This window comes from Notothenia rossii (genome assembly GCF_949606895.1).
Source record: "Notothenia rossii genome assembly, chromosome: 5".
In the NCBI taxonomy this organism is placed as follows: Eukaryota; Metazoa; Chordata; class Actinopteri; order Perciformes; family Nototheniidae; genus Notothenia; species Notothenia rossii.
The window spans coordinates 49,699,898-49,716,571 of record NC_136903.1 but is presented as its reverse complement, the minus strand read 5'-3'; the positions used below and the strand labels follow the sequence as shown (position 1 = coordinate 49,716,571).

At 44.2% G+C, this 16,674-nt stretch overlaps 1 protein-coding gene across 1 annotated transcript in view; it reads left to right on the top strand.

Annotated features, from left to right (window-relative positions):
* Positions 1–16,674, top strand: part of plekha6 (pleckstrin homology domain containing, family A member 6) — an 87,102-nt gene that overhangs the window by 56,490 nt on the left and 13,938 nt on the right. The window contains exons 8-17 of the mRNA XM_079680506.1: positions 1,521–2,007; positions 2,387–2,473; positions 5,103–5,156; positions 5,409–5,489; positions 13,602–13,673; positions 13,989–14,069; positions 14,290–14,439; positions 15,002–15,097; positions 15,430–15,541; positions 15,656–15,795. Coding sequence (XP_079536632.1) covers positions 1,521–2,007; positions 2,387–2,473; positions 5,103–5,156; positions 5,409–5,489; positions 13,602–13,673; positions 13,989–14,069; positions 14,290–14,439; positions 15,002–15,097; positions 15,430–15,541; positions 15,656–15,795 — 1,360 coding nt within the window. The remainder of the gene's footprint in view (positions 1–1,520; positions 2,008–2,386; positions 2,474–5,102; positions 5,157–5,408; positions 5,490–13,601; positions 13,674–13,988; positions 14,070–14,289; positions 14,440–15,001; positions 15,098–15,429; positions 15,542–15,655; positions 15,796–16,674) is intronic.

Here is a 16,674-nt window from a genome sequence, read left to right as displayed (position 1 = left end):
CAGCGTTGTTCTTGCTCCTATATCACATATACAATGATGTGATCATATCAACATTCTACCACCTTCTGCATGTGATTGTTAATTTTTATTTTTACACAGTTCGATCTAGAAATATTATTATCAAAGCCCTGCAGAGAGGCAGAAGAAGTACTCAGATTTTGTACTTAAGTAAAAGTACCAAAGTGGAGGAATACTCTGTTACTATTAAAAGTCCTGCATTGAAAATGTTACTTAAAGGAGAGGTGTCATGGCCATTTCCACTGATCATAATTCCATTGTTGAGGTATACTAAAATAGAAAAATACTGTGCAATTTTCCAGACTCACATTGGTTTCGCATACAGCATCTCTGTAAAGTATGTGTATTCAGCAGTATTCACTTTCTCCACTAAACGGCTCGCTGCAGCTCCCCTCCCCCCCCCCCCCCTCCGTGATTTCCTTGTTTAGCGATACACAGCCAAACAAAGCCAAACTCAACCTGAACACACACAAAGTCACAGCCGAAATAAAAACAATAAGTGTGGCTTGATATTGAGTAAGAAAAAGGTTTATAGGTTGATAAACGCTGTGAGAATGGGTCTGCAGAGAGAATTTTGCGCGATCCCAACTGTCTGTTATCAGCCTGCGGCAGGGAGCAGAAATCAGCAGGGCTGCCTGTACGTGCTTACGAAAGCACGTACCCGGAAGATCATGATGACGTTACACCAACGAGGCGTTTTGGGGAGGTATTTTCTGTTTTAGAGTTTTACTCGCTACAGGGTGTACTTTGAGGGTTTGACTCTGCACACCGTTTACATGCAGAAAAACCTTCATAACACACAAGGGGACGGGTAATAACCGGAAAAGCATGACATGTCACCTTTAAGTAAATTAAAAAAGTATTGGCATCTAAATATACTTAAAGTACCAAAAGTAAAAGTACTCATTATGCAGATATATTTATGCGAATAGATTGGCTCATTTCACAATCATATAATGTTTACATATTTGTCTCAAGTAAAGTGCCACAAAATTGTACTTAGGTAAAGTACTTGAGTAAATGTACTTACTTTACACCTTCGGCCTTGCACCTACCTTCAGGGTTGACAGACTTTCAAAGCCCTTATTCGTTAGAACACCTCTGGTTTTAGCCTCTGGTAATCACATTTTTTAAATGTTTTGAATTTTTATATTTTCTCAAGACAGGAAAATACATGATTTGGACTTATTGAAGATGTTATAGTGGCACAATATTTCCACACAAAGTGACTGCAGGTTCAATCGCAGGCACAGTTCATAACCTGCAACTTTAATACACAAGGGGACTATCAATCCAGCTGGAGCTGTTGGACTGGAGCGTTTTTGCTACTTAAAGATCATGAGCAGATCTTTTCATTAAACCTACTGCTATGATGAAACTAACTTAACGGTTAATACAAGTTATGGTAGAGTTAGGGTGATGTGTAATGAAACTCAGGGTACAGAACACTAGTCTCATCCGGAGGCTAAACATTTCTTAAACCTTCCTGTCCTTCCTTCCAGCCCATCTCATTACTACGCAGTAAACCAGGGGCTTTTGGCGGACTTCTATGGCTACCCTGGTGGCCCCCAGTATATGGAGGAGTGCCCTCTTTACCCGCCAGGGGTCCGACCAGACAGTATCTGCTCTGTTTCTGCTATGGGGGGATACGACCCGCGCTGGACCGTGGAGGAGAAGCGGCACTCACTAAGGGACCTACCCCATCAGCTGTATGGAGCCCCAATGCAGCGGGACCAATGGGGGCCGGCCTACTTTGGTGGAATGGAAAAATCCATGAGACGTCTGTCTGTACAGCCCCGCTCCAGGTCTGTCCCCAGGTCCCCGTCCTCGTCTTGTGGGGGGCCCTACTCCCCGATGCAGCACAGTTTCGCCTCGCCTGGCCGCTCGCCCTCCGCTCACTTCAACCGGCTCCCGGCCCGGCTGAGGGACGACGTGATCTACGCTGACCCCTCGGTCTACAGCCTGCGGAGGTCTCTGAGCTCCCCAAAGGTAAAGCAGTAATCGCTGCAGAAGCATACAGTGGATGTAGAAGTAACTGCCACCTCACAACTAGACAATTTCTTTTCACAGGCCACAACTCACTTATATTGGTTTTAGTTAAATCCACGACTCTTGCAATATCTTAATTTCATGGTAACAAGCTTTTATTACGTTTTCCTAGTACAATAAATTAAGGTTTTGAGTTTAGGAAAGCTAATAAATTAAAACGTTCATTGAGGGAAAGACATAAGGCTCTTCAGCAGAATAAAAAGATTGTCACTGAGGCTGAAAGAGAGAAAAACAGATGAATGTTTAGTTTTCATCTTCCTCCGCCCTAACAACTTTCATCCCTTCCTTCTTTCCTTATTACCTTCCCTCCCTCCTTCAGTATGACTACCCTGGTAAAAGGAGGTCCTTAAGCCTAGGATTACACCACTACAACTACCCTGTATCCCCTTCCATCCACAATAAAATGGTACGTTCTGCTAATATGCTGTACTAATAACTCACACACACAGTTCTGGTGCCAGGCACTGACTAGAGTAGTTATGGCAGTTGAATCAACAGTACAAAACTTTTAATAGGGGGAATGGGGGGGGGTGGGGGGGGGGGGGGTATTGGTGTCAGGCCAGGGTGAGCATGATCAGCAGTCTCTAAGGACTAGTAGGTTATATTAGCTGGCTCTCTATATCTGTATTGAACCTGTCAGATGTTCAGCTGTGTTAGGGTTTGGCTTAGGGATGTGCACTGGAGTGTATTCTAATGCATGTTTGCACTTCTGGTTAGATGCTAACTACATTTCGTTGTCTTAGTACCTGTACTCTGTGCAATGACAATAAAGTTGACTCTAATCTAATCTAACACACTCTAAACCTGTAGACACACGTGTATGTTGCTCTACATCTGTCTGTCTGTCCTTCCCCCGACCTGTGTTTCTTCTTCTCCTCTGCTGCTGTCCTGTCTCTAATATGGGGCTGGGGATGCTGTTATGCGCAAATTAGACCCTCCAGAAAAACGCGATTCTGCGTTTGCAGACTTTACCGCATAATCAGCAAAATGGCGCATATTTTGAAAAGGCCGCATATTTTGAAAAGGCCGCATATTTATCAAAAGTCCGCATAATCCCAGGATTTTTCCACACAAAGTTGAGAAAAAAAAAGTTAACTCGTCTTGACGTGAAGTAGTGATGATGGTGACGCGACGTCATCAGCTCGCGCATCACAGAAGGTAAACAACACCGTAGAGTAAACGTGTGGAACTCACACGAGAGAGAAAACACCAAGATGAAAAAATCGGATCCATCTCTTTTACCGACGAACATTTCTGCTAAAGACCGGGCAAAGCAGTACCCCGATGTCTTGCACGAAAGTGGGGGTAAACTATTCTGCACCCCGTGCCACTGTGTGTTGGAGCTTAAGTCTTAGAGAAAATCGACGGTGACGACCCACTCTGATTCATTCGAACATTCGAAAATGCTTTCTGCTGCTGCGGACAAGAAAGCCAAACAACTCACTTTCACCGAGGCATCAACCTCCAAAACCCTTTCGAGGGCTACAAGAAACAAAGTGAGTAGCCTACAAGATTGAAGCTGGTCAGATAACGAACGACTAAATGAAAACAGAATGAGGCGGTGAAGTGTGTGTGTGTGTGTGTGTGTGTGTGTGTGTGTGTGTGTGTGTGTGTGTGTGTGTGTGTGTGTGTGTGTGTGTGTGTGTGTGTGTGTGTGTGTGTGTGTGTGTGTGTGTGTGTGTGTGTGTGTGTGTGTGTGTGTGTGTGTGTGTGTGTGTGTGTGTGTGAGTGAGTGAGTGAGTGAGTGAGTGAGTGAGTGAGTGAGTGAGTGAGTGAGTGAGTGAGTGAGTGAGTGAGTGAGTGAGTGAGTGAGTGAGTGAGTGAGTGAGTGAGTGAGTGAGTGAGTGTGATTAAAGTAGCCCAATTGCTTTTACAATAAATAAACATTGAATGTGTTTAATTGAATAAGAAAGGAGTTTAACGTTAGTGGCAGGTTGTGTGTGAGAGAGAATAAATAAGACAGCCCAATATTTGAATCTATTCTTTTTCGCAACTTCCCGCAATTTCACCGCATAAAATCACATAAAAACCCTGCATGTTTAATCGCATAATCAAGGATTTTAGCCCGCATAATCAAGGATTTTAGCCCGCGTTTTTCTGGAGTGTCTAGCAAATGGATGAATCAATGTGTTTGTGAGAGTTTACATATTAACAACATGACTAAATGAAAGAGACAAGTAACCTCCATGGGCTCCCTACACTCGTGATCGATGGAAAGTATTATGAGGCACATTTTGTAAAGCTATACATAAGTTATTTTGATAAGTAAGCAGCAGTGTTTGAGCTTGACCTCTACCTACTGTTTATTCACTCGAAAATGGCAGTTTGACCAAAATAATCTTACCCCAAGTCCTTTTCCTCCGTGGGTGGAGTTTGCTTGGTTGTTATTACTTGACCTAATTCTCCCACTTTATCCAACACATTATGCCTGCCTGGGAGGAGAACTCACACAAAAAATGTTAGTGTAACACAGATATCAGCATCTTATCAGTGGACCATCGACTCACCCCCCCCCACCTAAAGACCAGGATGAAATGAGAAGGGAATATCAAGAAAAAGCTGCATTTCGGAAAAATGACATGGAAGCTTACATCACTGCCAGAACGAGACTGAGAGCTGGCATAAAGGAGGTGAAGCTGGAGGAAACTCAACACAAAGATAGGTCGCAGGCAATCCAGGATATCAGCGCCCCAAGGTTGTGTAAGTCAATGTTGCCAGATGAGCTCAACATGGTTTATGGTCATTTTGAGCTCCTAAATAAAGAGTCATCAAGGGACTATAACTGCCTTCAGTTGCACAACCCTGTGTGGTACAATAACTATAAACTATCTCTGCATTTGGACTCTGCTACCTCAGCATACCCAGAGAAGGTTCTGGAGCTCTGAATGACCCAGCCGTAGGGCCAGGAGCTCGAGACCCTTTGTGCTTGGGAGGCTGGTTGGGTGATTTGCTTGCTGCTGTCTCCGCTGAAATACTTCTGTCTGTACAGTCTGTGTGATTTTCATGTGTGTTGCTGTTACTGCTGCTTGGTTCAGGAGGACATGTTAGACCTTCAGCTCCAGCGTAACCTGGATTACTTAGACCAGCAGGTAAGAGGACAAACACACAGTGCTGATTCTCATTTACATGCTGCTATTCCCAGTCAGTGTGGCCCAGCACCTGATGTTCCTTTCCTTGTTTATTCCTTATAATAGTATTGTGTCTAGCTGATGTAGTCTTTCCTTCTAAAGGATGCTTGCCCTTGAAGTCGTTTTAAATAAATGTTTTCAGCTTACCTCTCCCTATCTCAATCATCCTGTCCACTTGTTGTCAGGTCTCTGTAATCTGAGCTAAATCTTCAGGTGCTCCAGGGAAGCCATCTAATTGGCACGGTTACTCGAATGGTGAACCGCTCGTCCTCAGCAGCAAAGCTCTGTGTACAAGTAAGACAGGAGAGACCCACAGGGAGGCAGGCTTCAGCTAGCATCACAACTAAATTATTAACTCCTTTTTCCTGCTTGACTGTCTTCTGGATTGTATTTTTTACGATGAGAATAATTATGGAACTTCTAATCCACTGTTTGTTAGTCCAGTCTAGTCCAATTTAGTCCCAATTTACCGAGGCATGCAGAGACCTCTTGTTGACAATAAGTATTATATATATATACAGTATATACAGTGTATATAGATAGATATTCAATACCCAAGCCTGCCTCTCTTTTTTCAGTCCTTGTGTCGTCTGCATGTGGTCTATACAGTCAAGTTTCATAGTCTGCATTAATCATTTGTAAGCTCATATATACTATGTGCTTCTGCTTGGATGATCTGTGTGACATGAATTGTCTCATCTACTCATGTCTGCTAGGAACCATTTGTATATATTTAACGATGTTCAGCCTTAATATTATGACTGTGTGAACCGTATATATGCAGAAAAGAAGCGCAGAATACAGGTGTCCAATAACGTAGTGTTGTATTAACTGAACTGTTGGCAGTATGTCCTGCTGTTCCTTTATGTGTCCCTTGTCTATTTTGGAGTATTCCCTGAAAATGCTTGGAATGTGTATGTGGAAGACTGAACAGACACCCATGTGATACCTAAAGATCCTCGCAGACATGGGAAGATAAAGACGTTTGCATTTCAGAATGGGCCATTCCAGTTCTGCTGTTTTTTAGAACTTCACACTCACACTGGGTCCTTCCTTAGGTCGTGAGCCACATATCTGCTATGACATAATTTTGACATTAATAAAATATAAATAGTTAAGATCAATTACAGAGCAGGTTATTTTACATTTACAAAGTTTTATTATCAATAGAAAAAAGCTGCAATATTGGTGGTTGGTAAATTTATAATCTACTTTGTATTTTAGTTAAGAGTCTGCCTACAATCGAAAAAGCTGGGTCACAAAAGGAGTTTCCCCAAGGGAGCCTGTGCAGGGGCCTCATGTATAACGCCGTGCGTAAGATTCACGTGGGAAGGTTGCTTATGTAGTAGAAATCCGAAAAATAAGTATATACATTTTCCGATTCACCAAACATTGCTTACCGGCGAGGAAAGTGCGTACGGCACTTCCTACGCCGGTTTCCCTTTATAGATCCCAATCGACTCGAAATGAGGTGCAGCTTTTGCGGGCTTCAGGTAACACCCATATTTGCCTATATATACAAAGAACAAAAATATAAATGCAACACTTTTGTTTTTGCTCCCATTTTTCATGAGATGAACTCAAAGATCTAAAACATTTTCTATATGTGACCTGCTCTGTCAAAATCAGTCGAATTGACCCGAAGACACATTTTGAGTTGTATACACTGTTGGAAAGAGGATATTCCTAGATTTCTAATGATATCAGGATTGTTGTTGTACTCCAAATATTAAGCGAAATATGTCACATTACATAATGACTGTCACCGAGTCATCATTTTGAGAAAAAGGCCTTCAAAGTTTCCTCTTCTCTGGAATCCATCGATCTGATTGATTATTAGCAGAGCAAATGATCAAAATACTACGGAGGGAAGATATTTTCGTTTGGATTACTGGTCTGGGGGAAAATCGTGAGTGTGTGTGTATACATGTGTGTGTGTTTGTGTAATGTTGCGTTTGTGTGTATTGTGTTTGTTTCCCGGGGAAAACCCTCACGAGAAACACCGGCTGTTGTTATGCTTGCTGTGACGTTAAGTTACTCCGTTCTCCACTTGTAATTATGCCGTTGCAAGCTTCAACGTTGTATTTATCTTCTGAATTTGCCGAAACAAGTTTAATATTCTGAAAGCCAAGACTTTGTTTAATTGAAATCAGATGAAAACAAACTGTAACGGACCCTGCCATGTTATCTATGATTACTATACGCTTACATTGATAATGTCAGCCGGAGGGAGGTGGGGCGGTGCTGCGGAAGAGCAGGGTGCGAGTGAGAGCTGTCATCTTCTCTTTACAAGCTTCAAAAATGTATTTATCGTGTGATTTTGGAAATAAAAGTTTCATATTCTGAAAGCCAAGACTTTGTTTGTTTAAAATCAAACAAAACACCCGAACCCCGAAAAAATATTTTTTTACGCAAATCCACGTTTATTTTGAAATGAGCCGTTGCGACTTCCGACTAATTTCGATAGAGCGGGTTACATATACCAAAAATAACCATTTCTCTCAAATATTGTTCACAAATCTGAAAAAATCTGTGATGGTGAGCACTTCTCCTTTGCCGAGATAATCCATCCCACCTCACAGGTATGGCATATCAAGATGCTGATTAGACAGCATGATTATTGCACAGGTGTGCCTTAGGCTGGCCACAATAAAAGGCCACTCTGAAACGTGCAGTTTTGCTTTATTGGGGGGGTCTGGGGGGGTTCCGAAAACCCTAGGGTTAAACCCTAACCCTAACCCTGACATGTCACCCATTGAGCATGTTTGGGATGCTCTGGATCGACGTATACGACAGCGTGTTCCAGTTCCTGCCAATATCCAGCAACTTCGCATAGCCATTGAAGAGGAGTGGACCAACATTCCACAGGCCACAATCAACAACTTGATCAACTCTATGCGAAGGAGATGGGTGACATGTTAGGGTTAGGGTTTAACCCTAGGGTTTTCGGACCCCCCCAGACCCCCCCAATAAAGCAAAACTGCACGTTTCAGAGTGGCCTTTTATTGTGGCCAGCCTAAGGCACACCTGTGCAATAATCATGCTGTCTAATCAGCATCTTGATATGCCACACCTGTGAGGTGGGATGGATTATCTCGGCAAAGGAGAAGTGCTCACTATCACAGATTTTTTCAGATTTGTGAACAATATTTGAGAGAAATTGTTATTTTGTGTATATAGAAAATGCTTTAGATCTTTGAGTTCATCTCATGAAAAATGGGAGCAAATACAAAAGTGTTGCATTTATATTTTTGTTCAGTGTATAAATTGGCAAATATGGGCGTTACGTGAAGCCCGCAAAAGCTGCACCGCATTTCGAGTCGATTGGGATTTATAAAGGGAAACCGGCGTAAGATGATGATCATGGCGGCGGGTGTGTGGGCTACTCGCTCATTGCTAGAGATGCCCCCACCTCACCAGGTCAGAGCGATTATTGGAGCGCAAGGCCGAATAAGTAGCTCCCTCTCCTGGGGAGAGTGAGGCGAGAACGTCTGGCAGTCATTCTGGTAGTGCCGGATCGTGTCGGGGCTCCGTGGTACTCAGAGATGACACAGATGAAGGTGGGCCAGCCCTGGGCGATCCCCCAGTTCTGGGGGGCGATATCTCAAGAGGCAGGTGCAATCGGGGCGTTACCCACTCTGGGCCGTCCTCTCCAGGCTTGGCTCCTGAGAGGGACAGGCTGAGACAGGGTGGATTGTCTGACAGCGTTATTCAGTCTATCCAGGCAGCTAGAGCAGGATCCACCACTGCCGGTTACAGGCCGAAGTGGCTGGTATTCCAGCGATGGTGTGAAGAGCGGAAAATAGAGCCCCTATCCTGTGAGTTGGGCTCTATTTTGTCCTTTTCACAGTTATTGGTGGACAGAGGACTTGCTCATTCCACTGTAAAGTGTATGCAGCAGCCATCTCGTCCAGTCATGAGGGATTCAACGGCAGGTCAGCCTTTTCGCATCCACTGATATTGCGGTTTTTACAGGGGGTCAGGAGGCTGCGCCCAGTAGTGTGCGCCTCCACCCCGCAGTGGGACCTGCCGCTGGTGCTCGAGGCTCTGGTCACAGAGCCATTTGAGCCTCTAGAGCAGGGGTGGGGAACCTTTTTCCTCTCAAGGGCCATTTCAATTTTTTCAACATCCTCCGAGGGCCTTACAAATGATTGACCTCTGCTTAAAAATACTAAAATCACAGCCCATTCATTTCGCCTTTCTTTCATGCCGTGCAAAGAAAAAGCAACCTCTTAATCCAGATATTTTACCATGACTCGTGCATGCATTCACGTGCACGGTTGTGGCATGACCACCAAAACAGAAAGCATATTGGACACAAGATGTGTGCAAAAGTATTTAGTTTCCTATCCATGTGGACTGATTTAACCTCCTCTAGGGGGGTCCTCACCTCCTCCAGTGGGGTCCGGGGGGCATGCTCCCCCAAGATTTTTTTTTAAATGTTGAAGTTAAAAGCATCAATCTGGTGCACTTTGAGAGCAACATTAGGAGATCTATGGATAGATCTCTCAACATCAATATGAAACAGAACTGTAAGCAGATTTATTTGTCTTTATGGATATTTTACAAATCACTCCCCTTTCAAACTGTATTCTTGTTTATTAATAAAAAAATTATTTACTGTCATATAGTATTTTATACCTGTTTACTTTATTATCTTGTTTTTTTACAACTATAATGATCATATAAAGATGTGCCTTTACCTCACTGGTTGTAGAAAAAGCTTCTTATATTGGTTAGCATAGCTAGCTAACCAGATGCTAATAACAACAAAGTTATTGACTGTATGATCAGTATGACAGATGAACAGATCGCCACTGAGATTACAACTAAAGACACAGCCACGAAAATACTGCGGCATGTGTCCGGCTCCTTATGGGTACGACGCTCTGGTGCTCTCCGTCAGATGAACTGCACCCCTGTCAGACGAGACATATACCACGTGATGACACGTTAGGCTCGTGTTGTGTTCAATGACCTTGGCCAGGAAAAACAGGCACTCGCTTGTTTAATTTTTTTGCGGTCTAGATTTTTAATTTTTTTTCTTTTTTGCATGTGTTTATAAATGACCTCGAGGGCCGTAGCAAATGGTCTCGCGGGCCGTATACGGCCCAGGGGCCGGAGGTTCGCAATCCCTGCTCTAGAGCTCTCCTCCCTGAAAGCACTGTCGTGGAAGACAGCGTTGCTGCTTGCCTTAACGTCAGCCAAAAGAGTGTCCGAGTTAACCGCTCTGTCGGTGCACCCGAGCTGTTCACTGATTCGGGGTGACCGGAGCGGCGCGACACTCAGACCGAACCCCTCCTTTGTGCCCAAGGGCCTAAGGAGTGCGTTCAGGTCGAGGGCTATTCAGTTGAGGGGGATTTAGTCTTCCACCCCATGGTGGGGCCAGGGAAGCTAAATTACACCTCCTCTGCCTGGTGCGCACGTTAGCATGTTATGTAGAGCGCACAGCTACCCTGAGATGCACTAAACAGCTGTTTGTGTGCTTCGGGGGCGGGGTGACTGGAAAAGCTCTGTCCAAGAAACGCCTGGCAGGCTGGCTTTGCGGAGGCATTGCACACGCCTACAAGCAGGCAGGGAGTCTGTGGGTCAGTGGGCATCTGACCCCCTCCCCGGGCGCAAATGCGCTTACGTTTCTCCGGACTCCTGGAGGTTCGCGGGGTGACGTAATGCGCTTTGGGCCCTTACTGGGCTAAAGGGCTCCCCTCGCCTGCCTAGGGGCAGGAGGGGGAGAGCCCTCCATACTATAGTCCGTACACACTCTGCACGGGGTCAGTGTCTGAGTGTGGGGACATAGGGGGCACTTGCGCTCTCCCCGTGCTCTTTAGGGACTCAGGAGAGAGGGTGCATAGTGAACCCATACAGCTGCGGACTTTCCCTGTCTGCCTAAAACGCGGACGCAGGGGAGCCCTCAGCACTGTTTTCGAGCACACTTTTTTGCGAGGCAAGCGCGTCAGGGTGTGCTCTATCGGCCGCAGCCTGGACTTCTCCACGGTTACAACCGAGGGAGAGGTGAGTGAGGCGCAGCGGCTGCTAAAGCCGATCAGGGACAGTGAGGTGGAACGGTGTGCTGGACGACAGTGCGTGCATACATCGGGGCTCCGCCCACTGTACCCATAGAGTCCAGTAGAGGGCGGAGCCTGTGAGAGATATAACGCCGGGTTACGTATTGTAACCCTTGTTATATTAACACAGGCGGAGCCCTCTACCCTGGGGCACTGTCTGTCCTATACCGCTCGCTGAAGAGTGGTGAAGGATGATGGTCAGGAGGCGGGGCCTCCTTTTATACGGAAGTGAGATGCAAACGCATTCAGGTAGGCCCGCCCCGGGCCCGGCTACGTCTATAGAAATCTCAGTAGGTGAATGCTTGATGATAAGGTAGTACCCCTAGAGTCCAGTAGAGGGCTCCGCCTGTGCTAATATAACAAGGGTTACAATACGTAACCCGGCGTTTCCATACCTCCTGTGTTTTACGAGCAACTTATCAAGTCTTAGCAAATGGCATAAAACACGATTAAACATGATAGTATAATTATAAAACCATGCTCGTATCTATAACCTATAGAAATACAAAACGGCGTCAGTTTAGACGTAATTCTGTCCTCCTGCTTATCGCATCATTTATGAGAAAACATTTCATAACATTAACACAACATATTCGAGGTGGTCTTAAATAACATATCCGTATTTATTTATTTCTCCAAGTTATGTTTTTGTGTGCACTGAGGAATCTCAAACAGGCGTTTGTTAAATCATTTTAAGATTGGCTTTAATCAATGTTTGAAAATGGATTCTTCATATATGATAAATAAGAGGTAACATTTTATTTATGGTATTATTTCCACATATTTCTCTCCATTCTTCCTTCTGCCAACGGTGTCGCAGTACCTGGTCTCTCCCGTTTTTGTGCTTAGTACGTAAGCATGGGTTAGAGTTTGCGTGGAGGACCGCACGTTTTCCCGTCAAGTTAGTATTTTATAAATCGCAAACATTGCGTAGAAACTGGCGTACGCCATTTTTTGAGCGTATATCCCTTTTATAAATGAGGCCCCTGGCCACATCCCATCGTCATTTGTGTATCTCTTTTCTGTACAGCCTTGTTAACATCTACCAATTAAGCTCATTTGTGAGGTCCATAAAGTGTGTACAATCATTTTTCCCACTGTGTATGGTGCTGTGTAATGATTGGTGTCAGACCCCATTTACACGCAAACGCATACGAAACGCAAACGAACCGATAAGATATCAAAAAAGTCTTCCATTCACACGACTCGAAAGTGCTGGAGACTCTGTAGTGCATATGCCGGGCCTTTAAGTGGCGCTGTACTTCTGCCACAAAATACACCAAAAGCAGCGAAGAAGACCCCCAAACATGGTTGCCATGGTTGCCTTTCTGTTTATGCCCCGCGGTGGATTTAGTAACATGTAGTTCATGTAATTCTCCATGTCCACTTGTTGCTGATGGTTGTGGTAGAGGAGCTGTAGATGTTGCACTAACATCTGTAGCACGGTCAGTAGTAGTAGCTACTGACCATGCTACAGCAGTGAGCAGCAGAGGTGGGGCAATGGCTTCATTGCTATCAGGAAATGATCGTATAGGGCGTACACACTGAGCCGTTTGGCCCCCAGAGCGTTCCGTTTGCACTTTGCAGATCTATCCACCTTGGGACCCATTATCGTTTGCGGGGTCCGTTTCCGCGTTTCCGTTACGGCCTCGTGTGGACGAACGGGCTATACGAAAGAGAAAAGTAGCGGATACAACAGTTTGCATTCTCGTGTAAACAGCACCTCAGGCATTACTGTGTTCAATATTATGTTCACATTCCCATTGGGTCAAAGTTCTTATGTGGACACATTGTTGATGCAGCAGCGGTGTTCAGGTCGTGGTAGAGGGGTACTGGGTTTTACTTTGATTTTTTATCAGTTATGTATATAACTCACAAATGTTAGCATGAAATATTTCAATGTATTTCTTCATTCTGAGACATTAACCAAAGAGCTTGGACATCTATAAATGAGGCGATGTGCAGGGATGCATTATCAGTATACCAACACATTGTCTCTATCAGGTGTGAGAGTGAAGTTCTTCTCCCTCCATTTACTGATTGCAGATTTGGAATGCTGTATTTTGTAAAAACTTTATCATCTTTCATATGCGAACATGAACAATCAGTCATGACAATAATTACTAATAGCTTTGTCTTTGTTATAGGACTGATGATTATTTCTCTACCAAACAAAGCTATATTTTCTCGCTGATTTTCTGAATGAATCAAGCTTTATATTCTTCAGAATAAAGAACATAAGTAAACATTGAATGTTGCTTTCCTGTCTTTAGGCTAGTTAGTCTTGCCACTGTTGGATCAATGTTGGTTTAGAAAATGTTATCAATGTTTGTTTGAACAGGTGCCGCCTTTTCATGAGGTCTACAGCAGAGAGTTATATCCTACACTGAAGCTCAACGAGATTGAAACCAGCGTAAGAGACACTTGATGCACACAATAAACATATTTATACACACTCACACCCTGCTCAGATCTGCCCACCTGACGGAACAAGCCATTTCCGCAAAGAAAATCTTTCCTCAGTTTGGTTATTAACGATCATTAATGCAGCACTTGTAACAGATTATTTTTAAATTGCTCTTTTGGTTAGAAACAACCTGAACACTCCTATGTCATTTCATATGGGTTACATGTCCTAACGTCCATATACTTGTTGCCCTATGCATGTAATATATACATGTTATCTATTTCTATAAAAATGTGACAATTACCTGTTTTTCTAAAATAGAAACTCTTGGGTAGGCTGTGTGAGCAGAACCGAATTCTGAAAGACCACGAGGCTGTTGTTCACACGCTGAGAATGGACAAGGTACTTAATTTTCACAAAAATATACCATGTGTTTAAGAAAGGTCTTGGAAAGCTAACTGAATTTGTACTCTTCCAATAAAATCCACAACCCTTTTATCAAACTGGAATATACATTATCACTGAGAGTTATTCACCTGTTGTTTGATTTGAGGAAAAAGGAGAAGGAAGCTCCTTTCCAATAAACGGTTGCTCTCTTGCCTCCTCTGCTTGCTGTTCCCAGGACAGCCTAGAGGAGGCGCTGGTTGGGACACATCAGGAGATGGAGCTGTATCATAACCAGCCTTTGGCCATGGAAAAGCTGCACTACAAAAAGGACACTTTGCAGAACCAACTGATCAACATCAGAGGGGAACTCTCTCAGGCCTCCAGTGTAAGTCACTGCAGAACACCGCCTCCAAACACAGAAGATGTCACGATTCTCATGTTATGTCACGTTTATAGTTTTGTAGGTTTGGGTGTTTTTGCTGTTTTCCATGTCATGTTTTCCTTTGGGTTATTGTCTGGTCCTTTTGCCTGTGTTTTCCTCTTGTCATTAGTTTCCCTGGTGTGTCTAATGGTCTGATTATGTTCACCTGGGCCCCTGTGTTTTCTCCTCCCTCCTCACCTGTGTCTTGTTGTGTGATTGAGTCTTGTGTGTATTTAAGTTCTGGGTTGTCTGTCTGTCTTGGTCGGTTCGTCTTGTTCCCTGACTAGTTCTGCGGTGACTGTGAGTGTTCTGTTTGTCATTGTACATATATATCATAGCCTTGAAATAAAGGAAGTTTCAGTTTAAATCTGCATTTGGGTCCTGCTTGTTTCACAAACCGTGACAGAAGAAGAGCAGAGTTGTAAAGAGCCTTGAACTTTAAATTGTAACATATTTAGTTTGGTCTTTGTTTTTCATAAATACTGCATTTGCTGAGTGTGACTGCTTTTATTTGTATCTCACTCAGGCTTTAACCACCACTCGTATGGAGTTTGAAGCATTAGAGGATGAGGCCAATGCCATTCATGGAGATCTTTGGGAGCAGCTGAACGCAGGAGGGCAGGTAGAGGCTCTCATAAGGAGAAAAGAAAAGCATGTTCCCAGAGAGATACCTTGAGCATTTGGAATGACTGTTTACAACATATGTCTTCTTGTTAATATTCTGTCCAGATGATCAGATATCTCTTGCTTAGAACTTTGCCTGCATCATAATAGAAAATGATTGGAATCTGTTATTTGGTGCTCAGGAATACAGAAAATAGAATAGGTCAGCAAAAGTTCCTTCCAGAAAATAAATTTGCTGTTACTTTGGATCCGTGGTCCTCACATTCAATGGGTTCTAAACATAGTAGTTAACGTTCCCTCTCTCATATGACTTTGTCTGTGTATTTGCAGAGCGAGCTGGTTCGTCGGCACATCCAGAAAGAGTTTTGGAGAGTCCAGGATGTGTTAGAGGGACTGCACAAGAATAACTCATCCAGAGGCACTGACACAGCCAAGCACAGAGGTAACACAGTGGTGCGGGGGAAGATTCACATGTTTGGTTTAAATACCAGTCTCTATCGTGTATATTCTAACAACTTTATCTCTACCACCCCATCTCCCTGTCTTTCTCTCGCAGTGGCCAGCGGTGCTTCAGGCTCCTTTAGCACCAATAGTCCAGCCAGTCCCCTGAGCTCAGTAAGCATCACCAGCCCACTCAGCCCCTTCTCCCCAGTGCCCGGCTCCCAGGCTTCCCCCACCAAACAGCTGGGTCCGGAGGTAAGCACCGGACACACCCAGCCAGAGACCCACCCTAATCCAAAACCTAGTACAGGTCCATGCTCGGACTATAGAACAATCCCTGAAGTGCGTAAAAAATCAAGGACTAAACCCCGTCCCAAGTCATGTATAGTCCCTCATTTCAAATCCGACCCTAAGCCTAGATGTAGACCCACAAGTTACCGGGAACCTGACACATGCCTCTATGCAGAAAATATGAATTACTGTGGTTGTGAAAGCCACGAACACACCTTCCCTCAGCTCTCCATAGTTTTACAAAACCTTGAGGAGTCTTTGGGTAGATTAGACCCTGTGATAGAGGAAACAGACCAACACTTCCACTGCAGAGCTAACTCTAGCTTTGACCAGCCTTTAAACGCAGCCAAAGCCAGGTCAGGAGAGAATATCCAAGAAAAATGGCAGGACAAACAGCATTCAGACACAGTCCAAACCCTATCGGCCCTACAGAAAGTAGATTGGTTAACCTCAAATGTTTGCAGCCAAGAAGTCAAGATTGGCCTCAGAAAGGATTTCTATCCAGAGTCCAGCTGGGATCATGGCTCAGCTGGTGGCTCAAGAGACCTGCCCTCCAACAAACGGTTTTCTATTCCTGAATCCCAGATCCTGCTTCTCCAGGACTCTTATCGGACTGATGTTTTATCATTATGCTACAACCCAGATCTTATAACATTTTCAGTACCTTGTTTAAAAAGTGCTGGCCATGACACCCCAGTCCATCGTCAGCTAGTTTCTCAGTCATCATGTCAAGCTGCCAGGCCCCTCACTTACCCCAACAATCAGAGCGGACTTCACATTGATCCAGTGGCCTGCACTCTAACACAGTCTGAATCCCCAAGTAGTCACTCAAGTAAAGTGTTC